The 21,491-nt window shown below is 37.0% G+C and overlaps 2 protein-coding genes and 1 pseudogene across 2 annotated transcripts; 1 reads left to right on the forward strand and 2 right to left on the reverse strand.

Moving 5' to 3' along the window:
• Positions 1-4,110: 4,110 nt before the first annotated feature.
• LOC121039150 (olfactory receptor 52Z1-like) lies at positions 4,111-5,502 on the forward strand (the record flags this gene model as incomplete). The annotated part of the gene is made up of 1 exon (XM_040489083.1): positions 4,111-5,502. A coding segment is annotated over one exon (1,020 nt), but the record flags the coding sequence as incomplete, so codon positions are not given.
• A 4,493-nt stretch (positions 5,503-9,995) lies between these two features.
• LOC121039151 (olfactory receptor 51L1-like) lies at positions 9,996-10,954 on the reverse strand. Its single transcript, XM_040489085.1, is given in 2 exon segments — positions 9,996-10,030; positions 10,033-10,954. Coding segments are annotated over 2 exon segments (957 nt in total).
• An 8,082-nt stretch (positions 10,955-19,036) lies between these two features.
• LOC121039152 (olfactory receptor 51G1-like) lies at positions 19,037-19,922 on the reverse strand (annotated as a pseudogene).
• Positions 19,923-21,491: the final 1,569 nt, after the last annotated feature.

The raw sequence follows: 21,491 nt of genomic DNA on the forward strand, positions 1-21,491 counted from the left end.
GAGGCTATACATGACCAAATTCCATGAGGGCCTCTATATGAACTTTTAAGATTCTGGTGGGCTGGTGTAGGGAGTTACTCATCTTGTGGCCACCCAAGATAAGCCTCATAAGCAAGTTCCCTTGCTTATTAAACCTGCCACTTATCTGTCTAGAGTGGTCTGCCTCTTTCTTTTTTCCTGCCCTCAATGTATGGGGCCAGTTTGTGACACACAAGTTGATGGCCAGCCAGAAGATGGAGAAAATGGGTCCCAGATCATGTATCCTTGGGAACAAATAAACTATGGTAATATTGATCCCAAAAGCTTCTTATTTCTGATATATTGTGGATTTCACTTGAGTATTTTCCTGTCAGACTGCCCTCCATCCTTTAAAATGCAGGTGGAGGAATATCTGTTTTGATAGTTACTGTCTCACTAAAATCGCTTTGGAAGGCAATTTGGCTGCTCTTACAAAAGTAAATATAATCTTACCATACGCGCCAGTGATGACACTCCTTTGTATTGGCCTAGATGAGGTGAAAACTTATTTTACACACAAAAACTGGTACCAACATATTTATAGAAGCTTTACTTATAATGACCAAAACTTGAAGGCAACCAAGATGTCCTTCAATAGGTTAATGCATAAACTGTAGCACTTCCATACAATGGAATATTATTCACCAGTAAAAATAAATGAGTTATTAAGCCACGAAAAGGCACAGAGGAAATTAAATGCTTATTGCTAAGGGAAAGAACCCAATCTGAAAGGGCACCAATACTGCATGTTTCCAACTATATGACAGTGTGAAAAAAATAAAACTATAGAGACAGATCATTGGCTGTCAAAGGGCTTGGAAGGAAGGATGGGTAAACATGTAGAATACAAGGGATTTGTAGAGCAGTGAAACTGTGGTGTACGATGCCGTAACAGGGGATACATGTCATCATTTGACAAACGGTCAAAACCATAAAATGTACACCTTAAGGAGTGAGGTCTCATGTAACTATTGTTTTTAACTAACAAAAATGTGGCAATATTGGCTTATAAGTTTTAACTGTTGGATCACACCTATGTGATGTGTTAATAACAGGAGAAACCAGGTGGGTTGTAGTGAAAAGATTATGTGTGGACTCTGTACTTTCTGATTATTTTTCTATAAACTTAAAACTGCTTTATAAGTAATATATATATATATATATAATATGTAATTATATATATATTTAAATCTTCAATGTTTAAAATATTTCAATTATTTTGAATATTCCAAACATTCAAATATTCTGATGTGCTTTTCCTTTGGAACAACCTCAAAATATCTCACTAAAGGAGACTGAGCCATGTAGGGACATGTATTAAAATAGCCTCAATAGTTGGTCTTTATCAAAAAAGATATCCTTATTCCAGAAAAGTCAGGCAATAGTATCCCTCAAGGACTACATACTGAACTAACAAAAAAAGTGCAGAGATGTTGCTCAGGTACTTGGTTTGAGATGGAAAATTACACAATGCATTTCAAAATTGGGAAATATAACTTCACAAGTGTGAAAGGTTGGTTTAATCAGCTACTCCATATACAAACTATGGGTCCCAGGTGCAAAAACAATCACGCATCAGGTAAAATACCCAAAAGACTTCTTGGCCCCGAGGTGATTTCAATTGTTGTTATGGATATCTATGTAAAATGCAGGTGGTATATATATGTATACACATGTTCTCTGAATCTCTATAAGCTAGACATGACGTTTTTAGTTAAGACTTAAGAATACCACTGTGGACAGTGCTAAGAGGAAATTCAAGATCTGCATTTTTATGTTCCCAATGATTTAGAAAACTCATGCATCTAAAAGGTAAGTTAGCATAGTTTAGTGGTTAATACTGTGGGTGCTGCAATTAGATCCCTGATTTTGAAACAGGATTTACATACTCCTTAGTGATGTGACCTTGGGAAAGTCCTTGAGTACCTGAGTTCCCTTCTGTGTAAAATTAGGTACTAACAATAGTTATTCATATAGTAGTTGTTACCATTAAAATGGATAATCTATGTAAAGTGATTAGAATGAGTTTTAAGAAAATGCTTAGCACATGGTAAGCATTAATACATCTATATAATTATTATTTTTACCATTACTGCCATAATGCCCATCCCTGTGCTGAAATGTGATATGTCTTCTATTTAAATATGCTGACATTTTCTGTGTGACTGCTACATGGCAAAGCCAGGCACTGCTGGGAAACAACCAGATAAAAGAAGCAAAGCCTCAATCTTACCAGGCTAATTAAAGTTGTTATACCTCCAAAACAACCATTCAAAAACTCTCTCTTGGACTTGCATTAAAAACCATTTCATCTCTTCTATGTGTTTGCCTTTTGATGAAAAATTTTGTCTTTTCTTCATCATCTCAATAGAGAAAGAGAGAGAGAGAGGAAGAGAGAGAGAGAGTGAAGACAGTGTGAAGGACAATAGAATAAATATGTATTAATTCATGTGATAATGTGTCCTACTTCTTTGTTAAGGGTTGGGATAATCTGAAAAGGGTTTCAATTAACAAATAAAGGGATGACAGACATCTTGCACTACAGTGTACTTTTCCATCCTCGTGGTGGTGTAACGTGAAAAGTGGATCCTTTGCAGATTCTAGATTTTGGTGGTTCTTTTTAGTGAAAACAGCATTTATTATCCATCTTTTTGAAACCTCTCATGATTTGCAGTCAAAAAGTGTTTATAAACAAACTTGGTGCCTTTACCAAAAGTATTGCATTTGATTACAAACTTGACTAATTGAATTTGTGTTTTATAAGCCCTGGGAAAAGATATTTGAGGTGTTTTGTTTTTTTTTTTTTTTTTTACCAAAGCTATTTTTATTCAAAAATTTTTTGATATGTGAAAAGTAAGAACTGCTGCTACTTTAAAAAGTTGCTAAAATGTGGGGGCGCCTGAGTCAGTTGAACATCTGACTTCGGCTCAGGTCATGATCTCCTGGTTTGTGGATTCAACCCGTGTGTCAGGCTCTCTGCTGACAGCTCAGAGCCTGGAGCCTGCCTCGGATTCTGTGCTTCCCTCTCTCTCTCTCTGCCCCTCCCCCATTCTCGCTTGCTCTCTCTCTCTCTCTCTCTCTCTCTCTCTCAAAAACAAGTAAACATTAAATTTTTTTTAAAGTTGCTAAAATGTGATCTTATTCTTTTGTTTGTGAATGTGAACATTTTAGTCACTCTGCGGTTGGGTCTTTCAATAATAGGAATTGAATAATCATGGGCCTTGACATCTTCAGTGACTGTCTTGTTCTGAATGAGAACATTCTGTACTCTGGAGTTTCATTTGTCTTCGTCTTCCTTGACTCCATTTCATGATCCTTGAATGTTTGTGCTTGTTAGGGTCTGAATAACACTACAACTTTAGCAAAGCAGTTTAAATTTCATGGTAATTAAACTATTGTCTTCAAGAGTTGAAATGAGAGACAGAATAAAACATTTTCTTTACTGTAGAAAAAGTAAGCCAAGGAAACATCACTCACACCATCAGGATGGAAAATAAGAATTGAAATCTTCATGCTGACTCATTATGTATTAGTTGACCATCCAACCCACGTCCTCCCGTTAACTTTGTCAAACAATGGAATATTAACTCTCTCCAGTCTCCTATTCAGTGTTACATAGAAAAAATAAATACAAATTACTTTTTGGTATTTAATATATTATTATCAAGTTAGAAAGGCAAAAACTATATATATATAGCACAGTTGAAAGTTCAAAAGACATATACCTAAATCATGTGTTTGTAACAATTAAGTTTACAAAAATAAAGGTTTACCACTTATTGTTCTGATTCATATTTTTTTTTTCAGAGAGAACAAGATGCCCCATAAAAGGGAAGTGGTTTGCCCATAATCATTCAGGTTTGGGGGGGGGGGGGTTTGTTTGTTTGTTGTGTTTGTGTGTGTTTAGTAAGATGTAAGCCCAAAGTGGGACTTGAACTCAGGCTCAAGACCTCAAGATCAAAAGTCACATGCTCTATTGCCTGAGCCAGCCAAGCACCCTCATTCAGATTTTTAATAATTTTTTTTCAGATGATTTTATTCTGTTTCTACTTCCTTATCCCAGAATTAATGGTTAGATCTTAACTAGGATGAAGGAATGTGTTTTCTATTAATATTTACTGCAGCTATTTTCTCTCTAATTTTCATGTAACAGACTTGGGCCACCTGTCTACAAGAATATCCAATTCTACATCCACTCACCTCACTGCCTTTCTGCTGACTGGAGTCCCAGGATTAGAAGACTTCCAAATCTGGATCTCCATCCCCTTCAGCTTCATGTACCTTTTGGCTGTGATAGGCAATGGCTTGGTTATGGCAGTGGTGGTTGGGGACAGGAACCTCCATGAACCCATGTATCTCTTCCTGGCCATGCTGGCACTCAATGATGTTCTCCTTTGTACTGTGACAGTGCCCCAAATGCTTCTTATCTTCTGGAAGGGTCCTTCCCCATTAACATTCCCTGCATGTCTCACACAGATGTTTTTTGTTCATGCTCTGTTCCTCTCTGAATCTGCTGTTCTCTTGGCCATGGCTTTTGATCGCTACGTGGCTATCTGTACACCACTCCATTATGCAACCTTTCTTACAGGTTCTCTCATTAGCAAGGTGGGTCTGGCTCTGGTGACTCGGAGTGTGGCTGTGGTCACTCCTGGTGTCCTCCTCATTCTCCGGCTACGCTTTTGCCGGGAAAACATCATCCACCATACCTACTGTGAGAACATGGGCATTGCCAAGTTGGCCTGCAATAGCATTGCCCTCAATAGCATTTATGGGCTCACTGCTGCTCTCCTCACCACAGGGCTAGACTTTTTCCTCATCTCCCTGTCCTACTGGCTAATCCTGAGAACAGTCTTCCAACTACCTTCTAGGGAAGCCCGGACAAAAGCCTTTGCAACATGTGGAGCTCATATATGTGTCATCTTGATATTTTATACCCTGGCCTTCTTTTCCTTCTTTACCCATCGCTTTGGAGATCATGTACCCAAGCATGTCCTTATCCTCCTGGCAAACCTCTACTTACTGGTGCCACCCACTATGAACCCCATTGTTTATGGAGTAAAGACAAAGGAGATAAGGATGCATGTACTAGGGCTCTGTAACAAACCAAAATGACTCAAAGGTTATGAAGCAACAAGGAATAGGTAAGTCCAGGATGGGGATCAGGCTTAAATGTCAAGTCTGAATCAACCTGGGCAGATCCATTCCCAAAACACTTAACCTCTGAATAGAGCTTAAAATAGTCACATTTCTAAATGCTGTCTTCCCGACATAGGGTAAACAGGAAGCTAATAGGGAACTGCTTCAGTACCATCAAGGAATATCTCAACATAATGAGGTAAAAATCAGTGGAATGTCACTGTAAGCACAGGGGACTTAAATATCCTTTTTAAATACACAATTCCTCCTTTATGTCAATTTGCTATGGACAGGACAAAATGTAAACTCTGTAAGTCATGGCTTAGTTCAGATTCCAGCTTCATCATTACATCCACAGAACCTAGAATATAAAAAAATTTATTTTTATTTTTTTTTTTTTTTAAATTTTTTTTTTAAATTTATTTTGAGACAGAGAGAGACAGAGCACGAGCAGGGGAGGGGCAGAGAGAGAGGGAGACACAGAATCGGAAACAGGCTCCAGGCTCCGAGTGGTCAGCACAGAGCCCGACGTGGGGCTCGAACTCACGGACCGCGAGATCATGGCCTGAGCCGAAGTCGGCTGCCCAACCGACTGAGCCACCCAGGCGCCCCTAAAAAAATTTAATAAATATTGTTAAATAGGTAAATGCATTACCTAGTCAAAAGCCAAATGCTAATAATTTTATGTAACAAACTCCCTACTATGTCCTTATGTATTAAATAAGACCTATACTTTAAATACTTCTTTCCTTTCTTCTTAAAAAACTTTCCCTTTCAGAAAATGTTGCTATCTCCTTTATTTATTTATTTTTTTTTAATTTTTTTTTTCAACGTTTATTTATTTTTGGGACAGAGAGAGACAGAGCATGAACGGGGGAGGGGCGGAGAGAGAGGAAGACACAGAATCGGAAACAGGCTCCAGGCTCTGAGCCATCAGCCCAGAGCCTGACGCGGGGCTCGAACTCACGGACCGCGAGATCGTGACCTGGCTGAAGTCGGACGCTTAACCGACTGCGCCACCCAGGCGCCCCATTGCTATCTCCTTTAATACCTTGGTGTAATAAAGATTATTTTGGTTACACACAAATGAAAGTTACTTTGGTTAGATTAAGTAAACAGAAAAACAGTATGAGGCATGGCATACATTCAAGCAATTTAAATATCTGTGACTCAGGAAGGACACAGCCAGGCTAATTGCCCCATATTGGGTCATATTGTTAAAACTGCATCAATCTGTTACAGCACTTAATATTCTGATTAACAGGGTTGAAATTGTGCCAGGGAAATTCTCAAAAAAGATAAATCGTGGCAAATGGTCAAGATTATGTTCACTGGATTCATTTGGCTCTTTTATATAAGCACCTGCAATTTTTCTAGTTTATTGGTTTTTGCACACCAAACATTCCTACTAATTTCATTCTGTAGTAGCTGGGACAAACTATCATCTATAAATCTATCTGTCATAATTCCTGCGTATAATCCCTTTTTTCCTCTAGAGAATATTCACCTGTCAATTAATAAAAGACCTAAAATCTACCCCTGGCATAAGAGAATAAAAAATTGCATCATGAGCATAATAAATGGTCTAGTGGTTGAATTAATTGAATGGAGTGTCTTGAAAATATTTATATTGTTATCATTCTCTTTACAAATGCATATGGCTGTTTCTAGATTCTATGTGTAACCAGGTAATTGTGATAATACACGTTTTCTAAGGAAATTATGCTCTTATTATTTAAGATATCAGATTGAATAACTGAATGGCTAAGTGAGATAATGAAGTATTTTGCAGTGCAATGCTTTGTATAGAAGAAAATGCCAGATACTTAGATGACAAAAGGGATAGTGATCTTCTCTACTATTTTTTTCTTGCCATTGTGTTTTGCCACCAAGAGCCTTCTGCAGCATCAAGATGATTAATGTATAACTTATAAGATAACATTTGACATTACAAAAATAATTGCATTGCATATTTGCCTGATGATAGGGGATTCAAATACACAAATGAATTTTTTATTTTGGCTTCTGGTTATCTTACAGATTCTGCAAGAAGGCAAAGAATGCTTTCAAAAGGCAAATAACCACTCAAGACTTTGTCAAACAAGGTAATATGAGTAATAGTGTATCCTAATTTATAAATCCACGTACAAGTGAGAAAGATGCTTTAGTCGTATTGGTGCAATTCTAGGCAGGAACAAGAGACCTTCTTGTTTTTGGAGCACCAGATGTTTGCCAGAAGACTAAACTCCTGCCTTCATTAAGGTTCCAAAATAGGATAATGCTTCTGTTCTCAACTCCTAATACAACCTTGTTCACTCATTCATTCATTGTTATATTCACTTATCTCCCTACCAACTGTATTTTATTGAGAAGAATTATTTTAATTTTGAATATATCTGGTTTCTAAATGTTTATAGTAAAATATATTTTATGAATATAATGTAATACTAATAATAAATTTAAGAAGTGAGTATAGTAAATAATAATTTGTAAACTCAAAATTTAGATTATCTCTGTAGGTGTTCATTTAAAGTAGTTTTATTGGCATGTAAAATGCAAAATCTAGTATGCAATAGTTTAAACATATTTCCGTTAGCAAATAAAAACTAGTAAGACTTTGTTTCTTAGAGCACAAAGACTAGGAAAGGTCAAAATATATTTTGAATTTGAAGTTCTAATTTTAAAGATGATTAGCAATAGTTAAATGTTACATATACAATGTGTGGCTGATGGTAATGTTCATTCTAAAAATTTTAATTTTTCCTATCAATTTGATTTAATTATTTATTACAGCAAATATTATCTAATTTTGATGTTTACATAGCTTTATTTTTAGTTGACATTTTTTATTCAAGGTGAATATGCTAAAAGGACAGGGGCAGTTGGCAATTAGAATCAAGAAATAGGATAAAAGGGCAAACAGACATAGTTGAGTGAAAACCAGGGAGCAGAAATAAATTGTAGATGTGCTCCATATGACTGAAATTTGAAACACTAATTTTAAGTTAGTAAGATCTCTTTTATTAGATGACATGGGGGTTCATGACATGTCAAATCTTTTCCTCGATTTTCTTTAATATCCAAAGTATCCTTTATTCAATGATTGATTCATTTATTTAATCATTTACATTCAATAAAGACTTGGTGTCACTTTTATACCAAGCATATATTCATCTTTACAAGTAGCAAACTCTTCAAAGCACAGTTGCTATACTAGGTAGAACCAGATAGGTAAAAATAGATTATTATTAAGACTTCCACAAATACACGAATACTGGGAACTATAACACATTTTTTAAAATCTTATTTGTACCCTTTGCTTACTTTTTGCCTTTGCACAAGTATAGCCAGACAAACTAGAAAATTCAATTACATTTGCAAGTTTTCTATACAACCCTATGCACAGCCATTTGTTAGCTAATTTCAGAATTATGAGGAAAGATAGTTTTGTATATTGAAAGTAGTTCTAGATAAAATTAAGAGACCCAAATCTGTAGCTGTTTCCTGCTACCACAAATTTATAGGTAGCTACACCTAGTGAGTTATATTGTTACATAAGTGAAATACCTCATAGCCAGGAATACGAAGGATAGTACTTTTTTACATTTATTTTTTAAAAAAAATTTTAATGTTTATTCATTATTTTTGAGAGATAAAGAGAGAGAGAAAGAGAGAGAGAGAGTGAGCAGGGGAGGGGCAGAGAGAAAGACACAAAATTTGAAGCAGGCTCTGTCAGCACAGAGCTGGATGTGGGGCTCGAACCCACAGACCTTGAGATCATGACCTGAGCTGAAGTCAGACACTCAACCAACTGAGCCACCCAGGCACCCCAGTACTTTTTTACACTTAAAGAAATAGTATGTCCTAAATTATTATTAAGATACATTTTACTCAATGGATTATAATTATTGACATCATATCACGGTATCTGGGGTATTTCAAAAATTACTGAGTCTCAAATTTTTATAAAATTAAAATTATTTCTAAAAATTAAGAGAATAAACAAATATGCAGTTGGCCTTTTCTATTCCTGAGCAAACTAAATTTCTTAGTAGGGCAGACATGTGTATAAACTTTAAAATATGATGCTGATTCACAATAAGGATTGATAAGTTCTGCTTTGCACCCTAATATGCTCTTATATCAAGATAAAATGTTTTCCATCTTGAAGAAGGAAAGAATAGCAGATATACAAACACATTGTTATAACAAGAAGGGCAATATAAGATTTCCAAACAACTACAGAGTATCAAGAAGCAAAGAAACATGAGTTTTATTTATTTATTTATTTATTTATTTATTTATTTATTTTCTGTGAGAGAAAGGGAGAGAGAGCAGAGGAGGAGCAGAGATAGAGGGAGAGAGAGAGAGAGAGAGAGAGAGAGAAAACATAGAAGGCTCCATGCTGCCAGCGCAGAGTGCAACATGGGGCTCAATCTCACAAACTGAATATCATGACCTGAGCCTAAAACAACAGTCAGAAGCTTAACCGACTGAGCCACACAGGCACCCCTGGTTTTAATATATTTAATGAAAACTTAATGGGTAAGTGCTCATGGAGGGTTGGGATTAGAAATGGAAGGGAATAGATGGAAATGATTTCTAAAACACTCAACACCTACATATACTGATATTTAAAGGTAATTTATGAAGCACATGTTAAGTTGTATAGTCCCAAGGACCCCAGCTCTCTCCTTTAAGCACTTCTCCTGATACTCTGTGGATTCTATATCTCCTCTTTCTATTTTGTTCACAACTGTGATGCCAGCATACCTAGTGTGGACAAATAAGTATATGTTTACATCATTTAGATTGATGCCATCAATGTCGAAGGTCATGCCTTAAGACATAGTAGAACCGATTTTGTGCGGAGAAGTAGGTTGAGGACTCCTTGGCGAATCTGTTTGGTCTTCACACTATAGATGATTGGATTGAGCACAGGTGGAACCAATAAGTAGATGTGAGCCATGAAGATATGGATCAGTGGGGAAGAGTGTTTGGCAAAACGGTGGACAATAGATAGCCCCATCATAGGCACATATAAAATGAGTACAACACAGATGTGGGATGCACACGTGTTGAGAGCCTTAAGCCGCCCTTCACGTGATGCAATTTTTAATATAGAGTGAAGGATGTACACATAAGACACAAAAATACCCAGAGAGTCCATTCCCCACAGCACAACGACAAGAAGCAACCCATATATAACATTAAACAGGGTGTCAGCACAGGCAAGGCGGATCATGTCCTGGTGCAGACAATATGAATGAGAAAGGATGTGAGAGTGGCAGAAAGGAAAGAAGGCCAGCCGAGCCAGAAGTGGAATCATGGCACAGGCACTCCTAAGCAGGGCTGCAATTCCAATTTTCATGATAAGTCTTGGGGTGAGAATGGTAGCATATCGTAGAGGGTGGCAGATAGCCACGTAGCGGTCAAAGGCCATGGCCAGGAGCACAGATGATTCCGTGAAGGAGAAAGTGTGAATGAAAAACATTTGGACCACACAGGTACTGAACTGGATTTCCCTGGAAATGGACCACAACACCCTGAACAGTGATATCATGGTGGGCATGGACATGCCCATGTCGGTGAGGGAAAGCATGGCCAGAAAGTAGTACATGGGCTGATGGAGCCTGGGGTCTGTCCGAACAATATGCAGGATGGTGCAGTTACCCATGATTCCAACAAGGTACAGGAGACAGAATGGAATGGATATCCAGTGGTGGAATTCCTCATAGCCAGGGATACCTGAGAGATAGAATGTGGAGGACAGGGTGTTACTGGAGTTAAAGGTTGCCATAGAGCTCACTTTTAACCACAATCCACTTTCAGGATCACACTCCAGTGGGGAGGGCAATGATAAGATCAGCATCTGAGTCAGGAAAACAAAACAAAACAAATAAAACTGCAGCGCTTTCCTGTAAGCACTCTTAAATTCATCCCTACATTTTACTTTCTTCATTTCATTGCTGAGTAATGTTGGTTAAGTAAAATATATACTGTATAACAACTCTTTCCCTCCTGCCTCTCAGATGCAGACTCGTTGACATTCTCTTAAAATACAGACAATCTTCTAAAGACTACCTACAGCAGCACGCACACAACCTGTTCAGGATGACATCTTTCATTTTATATTTTTCTTCCAGAATTTTCTTGGCAAGAGCTATTGATGTTAATATTAATCTTTTTTTAATGACTCCTGCTATGATTTACACACAATGCCTTTTTCTGCCTAAGCTTCAGAGCTTTTTCAATAATAGTAGAATAGCATGCGAGATATCTTTACAGAATTCAGGCAAGTATGGGTCAACAGTACTTATTACCATAAGCAGGTCTTACTAACATAACTGCAGTTATAAAATTGAGGCCACAGGCCTTGTCTCAGACTAGATTCCCAAGAACTAAACATGGGTTAAACTGACTTAATTAAAATAATTTTTAATTTTAAAAGTTGTAATAATGAACTATGTAATTTTACATATAATGTACTCATTGTAATAAAATATATTATTTAAGCAAAGTATAACTGCTTCTGACTCTGATTTTTAATTTAAAAAAAATTTTTTTAACGTTTATTTATTATTGAGAGACAGAGCACCAGCAGGGAAGGGCAGAGGAAGAGGGAGACAGAATCTGAAGCAGGCTCCAGGGTCTGAGCTGTCAGCAGAGAGCCCAATGCAGGGCTCAAACTTACGAACCGCGAGATCATGACCTGAGTCAAAGTCGGATGCTCAACCAACTGAGCCACCCAGGTGCCTCAACCTCTGACTCTGATTTTAAAGATGCACAACCTTCTTTCTATTATGATTCAGATCTGATCAGTCATTTAGAGAGTGGTACCTTGTACAAGAAAGAAAGAAAGAAAGAAAGAAGAAAAAAAGAAAAAAGAAAATAGATAGGGTTTGTGGAAAGATAAAGTGGAAACTCATGCTTCAAGGCAAAAACAACACAAATAACCAAAAAACTATAGTGCTCAGAAAAAGCTTCTGACCTCGATCCTAAATCTTTCCTACTAAGAACAAATGAGAAAATATATTTCCCCAGCAGATTCCAGTATTTATGTGCTCAGGAAAAACATCTCTGAAGTAAGAAAGAGGAGCCACCTCTCAAAATCCCCATCAAGTGCCCATCAAGTGCCAAGAATCCCTGCTCACCAAAATGCTGTTTTGAGAATTTACAATCCATGAGACAGATTGCTTCCCCTTGTCAATGAATAAACTGGCATCTTCCTGTCTTGTAAAGTCTACTGTGGCCCTTTGGGAACTTCAAATCCCCTTCAGTCTTCTCTAGTTCTATGCAGATAAACCCTGATTGTAGTAGATATTTGGCTGGAGTGATAAATAATGATAATTTTCTAGGAAACAGAAGACCCGTAATGTAGAAATCAAACAAGCAAGTTCCAGAGAAAAATTCAGTCTTTCTGACGAACTCATATAACAATTAAATAGTGTCCACGTATTGAATGACCTGGTGATTAAGGTCCTGCTATTTTCCTCAATCTGCCTGGCTTATTACCACCACCAATCCCTGCTTCTCTTGCCTGGGGCTTGTCTGTATAAATGAAATTGTCTGGCTCTAATGCTTGCTCGATTTTCAAGTTGAGCAAATGACTTATTTCCTTCTGCACCAAAGTAGCTTCATCTGTAAACTGAAGATAAAATCATTGACAGGATGGACTAAGATTAAAGGAGATATAGTAATCAAAATACTTAGCATAGATTCTTTATATATAGTGACCATAAAATAATGGTAATTTGATGAAGACAATATATGACAACAACAGTATTTCTTTGAAAAGTCACAGGAGGTAGGAAGCTATGAGGACGTTCTGGAGTATCCTTCCAGAAAGCAAACACCCCAGAGTGGGCATCTCACAAAAGTGACCTAACCTGGTAATCTGAGGGGTGGGAATGATGCCAGTTTCATCTCCATCTCATCCAGTTGAAAATTCAGTGGAGGGGTGCCTGGGTGGCGCAGTCGGTTAAGCGTCCGACCTCAGCCAGGTCACGATCTCACGGTCCGTGAGTTCGAGCCCCGCGTCGGGCTCTGGGCTGATGGCTCAGAGCCTGGAGCCTGTTTCTGATTCTGTGTCTCCCTCTCTCTCTACTCCTCCCCCGTTCATGCTCTCTCTCTGTCCCAAAAATAAATAAACGTTGAAAAAAAAAATTTAAAAAAAAATCAAGAAAATTCAGTGGAGCCATAATATAAATTACTTCATAACCTTTTTCTCCACCTCCAAAGTCTTTGGGTAATCATGATGGCCTTACTTCTATACTTTTCATTCTACTCAGTGTCAGTCGTGGAGAAAAAAAAAAAAGTCAGAGCCCAGGATGAAATGGGAAGTCTCTCCAAGAACAGGAATGAGGTCTTTGGGACTACAGGGAGCCTGGAATCTGAGCAGCCATGTTACTGCTCTCAAGTTGCCACAACATATAATCACTACATTCCATATATTCACTAGTGTTTGCTCTGCCTGTTTTTCCACAGCTCCTTATATGCTGGCCTTGGTTCAATTTTTGTCCAATTCCTCTTGTTTCTGATCCTATATTTCAAATTCATTCACATGGTCTTGTGATGTCTTCTACCACTTCCCAAAGAAGGAGGATGGATTTTGAGGAGTCAGATTATAAACTAAAAACCCAGAAAGAGATACAATTTGGGGTTTAGACTCTGATTAATATTTTTTCTTCTTTTAATTGTTTATTTAATTTTTTGAGAGAGAAAGTGCAAGCAGGGGACCAGGAGAGAGAGAGAGAGAGAGAGAGAGAGAGAGAGAGAGAGAAGAGAATCCCAAGCAGAATCTGTGCTGTCAGAACATAGTCAGAATAGTGCTTGAACTCAGGAACCATGAAAAAAAAAATTAACCTGAACCGAAATTAAGAGTCATACACATAACCGACTGAGCCACCCAGGCACCCATAGACCTCTGAGTCATAATTAATGTCATATTAAAAACCACTGATACTTGGGATTGGAAGAGACCTTGAAGGTTATCTGGTACAATCCTAATCCCATTCTGGAATCTCTATTATGTTGCACCAGAAAAATAATCCTTCACCCAGTATAAGCATCATATCCCACCCATGGGCACAGAGACCACCTACCATAAAAATCTAGGGCATTCTAGGCACGTCCAGCCTGAAAAGCCTGAGTCTGGCTTGAATGCTATAGGAATGAGCATGAACAATGAAGGTATTTTAGTGAAAATTATATCCTCTGATGAACTGAGAATGTCTCTCTTCTCCAACAGTGTTCTGGTCCTCCTTCCCACACTCTGGGTGTCCACCCTCCTCTCTTTTGTCTCTCAAGTGCCCCTCTGTAATTTCCTCTTACACTCTCACTTTTATTTCCCCCAGGACTCACTCATGTACCTGGTAGAATAGTTCCACTTGTCATCAGAGACCATTCTAATTCTCAGAGGAAGAAGGATCAGTTCATAAGTCTCCTCCAGTCCTTCAAGATATGAGGCCCTACAAAAAATGCAAAACAGTATATGTAACCCTGTCAGTGCCACCATTTTAGTTTGTTTTTCTCCACCACTCCAGCTGCAGCAGGATTGAGAGTTTGGGAATACAGGGGCAAGAGGGCTATTGAGAGTCTCAAATACTATTGCATCAATGTCTAGAAGAAATGAGGTAGCACAACAGGAATTTTTCAGGAATTGATGACCTCAATATAAATAATAGTTTTCCTAAAGAAAATGTACTCGATTACTAAAGAAATTCACCATCCACTGATAATCTATGGAAATAAGACATTATTTATACATTAACAGTTGCAAACCCTCACAATTCCATCTTCAAATGTCTTCTCAATGGGTTGCCAGACAAATGATATGAACTTACTGTGTTCACTGGATGGATGTTTCACAATTCTTCTTATACTTAATTTATTTGATATTAATTGAAATCACTTTGATATCATATAAATTTGATACAATCAAGGATCCCAAATTAAAAGATTTTCAATAGTCAATGTATCCATACTCCTTTGCCATATGGTCTATATATTACTCAGGTATACAATGGAAGGAAATAAGAACACAATTTTATTTTCCACTGCCCACATCTTTGACAATACTGGTCATAAGTTCAATTTTGAATGATTCACTATGATGGGGAGAATGTGATGGGCAGATATCCATATTCAAGCACTACCTAAATCACAAGCCTGAGAGTGGATATAAATATGAAAGTCAAAGTGGTTTCTGTGAGAAGGGCATGTTTTGTCTATTTCCCAGATCTTCCCTGCTCTGAGTTTTGACCATAGTGGATTGTCTCAATGGGTCCTTTCACTATCTGGGTTCTCATATGACTTGGTCAGTGATGGGAGCTGGAAACAGGAATACAGAAGAACATACAGTTTAGATATTTACTCCCCTGGGTTCCTATCAACCCTTCATGATGGCTGTATCTCTCTACAGAAAGGACAAGTGTATATCAGGTGTCCTTCTCCACGCGATGCCTTTCCTGAGTTCAGGTAAACTCTTTTTCCTTTGCCTCTTCAGGACTAGTGATGGTAGCAAACATCTCATCTGGAATACTATAAAATAAATATATATACAGATAGAGATACAAATATAAATACAAATTTTCTTCATTTTCCTAAATATTGCCTATATATTTTTAATGACTCCTGACCTCTTTATCAAATTCTTGAAATTATCCAGTTTGAGGGTGGCATCTGTTTCCAAGAAAAACTTAATTAATACATAGGAGTCATGTCTACCTGGTATACATTTCTGTTACTCTCCATCTCTGTGTTGATCACCTTCACTACCACTCTCTGGGAGTTTATTACATGCCAAAGTTTTTATGTGTGTAAATTTTTTCTTCATTGTTTTCTTACAAGAAACATGATATCCATTTTTTTTTTATTAAAAGGGACAAAATATTTTGTTTTGTTTTGTTTTTTCAAAATTGAGGGTCAACTTAGAGAAGCCAGCTACTTAAGTGGATAAGAGAAAACTTCAGATAAATTATTGCATGCTTAGTTTTCTTACAGACTCCAGTTAGAAAAAGCTGGCACTGAGAAAAGATAAGAAGAGTGAATGAGACTAGGGAAGAAGAAGAAAAGAGGCCTCTTTCACAAAGAAAAGTTGAATCAATTCTTCAAGTGGCAATGTACATAGAGCAGAGTAGATGGGAATCATCTTCCCAGAGTAGATGGGAATTGCCCTGGAGCTTAGACTTTTGTTGTGGGAAATAAGACCACATGGTCAGAATGTAAAAAATAAGGTATTTGTCATGTATCGACCTTAGCTTCATGTATATATTTATTCTCTAGCATTCTGTTTTCTCTAGCATTCATCTGTGTCTTTGCTATAAAATCTGCTTTCCCATCTCATTTCATCTTTAAAGTGCATTTTTCAGATTTTTTGCTTTTAAAATCATTGGAAACTACAGTCTGTTGTTATTTTTTTCATTGTTACTTGAAATAATTTTATTCCTTAAATAAAAAAATTTTAAACTATGGTTTGACAAAGTTTTTAATTTTTTTCATTAATTGTTTTTATATTTTTTCTTCTTTTCAGGGAATCCTAGCCATAATCTTGTATAAAAGGTGTTTATTTATGTTTTTCAGCTTCCCATTATTTAACCAAAGGGAGTTTTGGGGGGAATGATTTAAAATAGTATTTGTACAAACATTAGTTTAGATTTTCTTTGAACTGACATGCTAATTGCCTCAGATACATTCTATTCTCCAATTGGAGTGTACACCTTTAAGCTTCAGTATTAAAAATGTGTTTCCTCTTATTTCTTAGGGAATTAGATGGGACAGCAAGAGTCTTGGGAAGTTTTTGGCATCTCTCTTACTCTAGTTTATATAAAGTTCTGAAGACATTTTCCTTACTAGGAATGTACACTTAACCAAGGGATTTTGATATACTTTTTATCCTATTTCATCATAGGTATACAGCCCTTTAAGTGTGAAGTGTAGATTGGTCTTGTGAAAACTATCTCAATTAATTCATTGCCCAAGCTTTTTCTGACATTCATTCCAATGGAAGTAAAGGAAACAAAGAAATGCAAACTTCTTATTTATTCTATACCTAAATTGAAGCATCTATTTTATTATGAGTTAGCTCAAAATCTGGAGAATAAGGTCTACTTTGCATCAATGGAAAGAAAATGTACCTGGTTACCATTGCCCACTCTTTTACATATTACCTCTGTTACCTTTGAATAGTTAACTTCTGTAAGTCTTAGCTTTAATATGAAAAAATTGGACTTCTCAAACCTGAATATCAAGCATCTCCATATTTTTTGAAACCTGAATATCAAGTATCTCCATATTTTTTGAATGAAATGAATTTCCTCTTACTAAATCTCCTTGTACCAGGATTTGGAGATGCTTTCAAGCTAGGAAGCAATGATAGAAACTCTTATAATATTTTTCTTATAGACACATGTAGAATTTATTTTTTATTTTCATTTTTAATTAATGCATTTAAATTCAAATTAGTTAGCATACAGTGTAGTATTGGTTTCAGGAGTAGAACCCAGTGATTCATCACTTACATATAACACCCAGTGCTCATCCCAACAAGTGCCCTTCTTAATGCCCATCACCCATTTAGTCTATCCCCCTCCAATTCCCCTCCAGCAACCCTCAATTTGTTCTCTGTATTTAAGAGTCTCTTATGGTTTGCCTCCCTCTCTGTTTTTATCTTATGTTTCTTTCCCTTCCCTTATGTTCATCTGTTGTGTTTCTTAAATTCCACATACGAGTGAAATCATATATTTGTCTTTCTCTGCCTCACTTATTTCACTTAGCATAATATACTCTAATTCCATCCATGTTGTTGCAAATGGCAAAATTCCATTCATTTTGATTGCCAAGTGATATTCCATTGTATATATATACCATATGTTTATCCATTCAATTGATGGACATTTGGGCTCTTTCCATAATTTGGCTATTGTAGATAGCACCACTATAAACATTGGGGCACATGTGCCCCTTCAAATCAGCATTTTTGTATCCTTTGGATAAATACCTAGTGGTGCAATTGCTGGGTCATAGGATAATTCTATTTTTAATTTTTTGAGGAACCTCCATACTGTTTTCCAGAGTGACTGCACCAGTATGCATTCCCAGCAACTGTGCAAAAGTGTTCCCCTTTCTCCTCATTCTTGCCAAAATTTGTTGTTTCCTGAGTTGTTAATTTTAGCCATTCTGACAGGTGTGAGGTTGTATTTCATTGTGGTTTTGATTTGTATTTCTCTGATGATGGGTGACGTTGAGCATCTTCTCATGTGTCTGTTAGCCATCTGGATGTCTTTGGAAAAGTGTCTGCTCATGTCTTTTGTCCATTTTTTTTCACTGGATTTTTGTGTCTTGGGTACTGAGTTTGATAAGTTCTTTGTGGATTTGGGGTACTAACCCTTTATCTAATATGTCATTTGCAAATATCTTCTCCCATTCTGTAAGTTGCCTTTTAGTTTTGTTTATTTGTTTCCTTCCCTCTGAAGAAGATTTTATCTTGATGAGGTCCCCATAGTTCATTTTTGCTTTTATTTTCCTTACCTCCAGAGACATGTCTAATAAGAAGTTGCTGCGGCAAAGTCAAAGGAGTTGATGCCTGTTTTCTCCTATAGGATTTTTATGGTTTCCTCTCTCACATTTAGGTATTTCATTCACTTTGAATTTATTTTTGTGAGTGGTGTAAGAAAGTGGTCTGGTTTCATTCTTCTGCAGAGACATGTAGAATTTATTAACTATCATGTACTTATTACGCACAAAATGTGCTCAAGAAATTCTAAACAAGTTATCTTTAGAATGCAGAAAATGGATGCAAAGGTCAAAATAATAGACAATCTTATCCCATTTAAGTGTGAGCAAGCCCAACCCTTTTGGGTGATAGTACCCTTAGGAAACCTTAGGGAATCTGCTTTGTCTTGATGCTATAAATGATTGAGTTAAGTACTGTTGGAACTAAGAGGTAAATATTGGCCATGTTCATGTGGAAAAAGGGGGAGGAGTGTTTTGCAAAGTGATGCACTAAGGATAGCCCGATCATGGGCACATATAGAATGAATACAGCACAAATGTGGGAAGCACATGTATTAAAGCTTTGAGCTTCCCTCCCTAGGATGCAATGCCTAGCACAGAATGGAGGATGAATGCATAAGATAACAAGATTCCTAAAGAATCTACACCCCAATAAAATCCAACAACAAGCAAGCCATATAAAATGTTGAATGAGATGTCATTACAGGCCAACTGGATGACATCTTGATGCAAGCAGAAAGAGTGAGAGAGAACATGGGAGTGACAGAAGGAAAGTGTGGGAATACAAACAAGAATAATAGGGAGGACAACAGAACATCTGATTATAATGAAGACCCCTATGTAGACAGTGTGCTGTGGAGTGAGTTTGCTGGAATACCTCAAAGGATCACAAATGACAACATAGCGGTCAAAAAACCATGGCTAGAAGCACAGCTGACTCCATCAGGGGAAAAGTATGAATAAAATACATCTGGGATACACAAGCATTCACCTCAATCTTCCTAGTATCAAACCAGAAGATTTTTTGATACTGTGGGCAGGGTAGAGATAGACAGGCCCATGTCAGTAAGGGACAGAATGGCCAGGAAGTAGTACATGGGCTTGTGGAGACTTGTCTATGTGGATGATGTGAAGGATTGTACAGTTGCCCACTATTCAATCAAGTAGCACACATGAAAGGGGATGGAAATAAAATGATTAACATTCTTGGAGCCAGGAATCCCAGTGAGGTGGAATGAGGTGGTATGTTCCATACTGGAGGTAGAGACTATCATGAGTCTGTCCCAAGTAGCCACTTTCCTACCACAAAAATGTGGATTCCTAGAAGGAAGAAAAACACACAGTATGGAGAATACAACTCATATTTCTACCTTAGTTTTTTTTCTTTTCTCTTATTGTTTTGTAGACACATTATCTATACAGTTTGAAAAATGGTTTTGAAAAATTACCCAAAGTCACCACCCTCTTTTAATATATTACTTTTTAGTCTTTTAAATAGTTTATGGTCATTATGTTTTTTTCTGTCAATATTTTATTCTACTAATTCTGGATTTTGAGTCATTCACAGGATATTCTTCCCTCCTGTAAATTTATAATGTATTGTACTATCTTTTCTACTAATATTTTGATAAATTGGTTTGTTTTTATTTACTTGTAGATTCATCATTTACTTGCCATTTATTTTTGTGTATGTTATTAAGTATGGATATTTTCCAATACTCTGATCTCTCCATGTCAAGCATTAATTTTCCTCAGACAAGGACACTTTATAGAGAAGGAACATTGGAAGGGGCGCCTGGGTGGCTCAGTCCATTAAGCATCAGACTTTGGCTTAGGTCATGATCTCACAGTTGGTGAGTTCAAGCCCTGTGTTGGGCTATGTGTTGACAGCTCAGAGCCTGGAGCCTGCTTCAGATTTCGTGTTTTCCCCTCTCTCTCTGCCCCTCCCCTGCTTGTGCATGTTCTCTCTCTCTCAAAAGTAAATAAATAAACATTTTTTTTAAAAAAAGAAGGAACATTGTAAAAAGTTTAGGTAATAAATGCATCATAAAAAATCCATTTTCCAATGGAAAAACCTAGAAGACTAATCAAATCATATCATAGGATATAATGGATACTTGAAAAACATTGCACATGTAGTGAGTATGGTTACCAATTTGAAAGGGAAATAAATGAGCCCTCAAACTGGTTTAAATGGGACCCAGAAGCCCACAAACATCCAAGGATAAATAGCACTTACCTCACTTATTCAATATGGGTGTTTGGAGTTTGGTTTCCATTTCACATTCTCCACCCAGCGTTCATTTATGTGTACGTATACTGCAATCAGACCAGAGTTTTACTTAAGTGAATTATTATCATTTTTTTTGATTGATGTAATTGATTTGTGAGCTACATCAGCCTTGTTGATCCTGAAGCCTCCCTTTTGGTGTCACTGGAACTCAATTCTTTTTCTAATCCTCCTGTCTGTAGACATGGCATTGGGCCATCTTTAACAGATACAAGAAAAATATCAGCAATCACATTCTCATGATCCTAACTAATGAAGTTAGTACCCCCCACACCCTCAGACTGTGATCCAGTGGCCCATTATAATTGCAAATATCTGGTGTCATTCTCCTAGTTTTCTTATTTTTGCTTCTTTGCTCATTCAGTTTTAGTGTATTTCGGTTACAAAGTGACTTAACTTTATGTCACAACATTTTACAGGTAATTAAACAATGTTTGAAAATGCTTACCACAGTCCTCTTTCCATTTGAATTTTTACATTTTAATTATCATATTTGTACCATAAAATATCTCCAATGACATCAAAAGAGAGG

The sequence above is a fragment of the Herpailurus yagouaroundi genome, unplaced genomic scaffold, assembly GCF_014898765.1.
Source record: "Herpailurus yagouaroundi ecotype Mexico unplaced genomic scaffold, PumYag 180, whole genome shotgun sequence".
Taxonomy (NCBI): domain Eukaryota; kingdom Metazoa; phylum Chordata; class Mammalia; order Carnivora; family Felidae; genus Herpailurus; species Herpailurus yagouaroundi.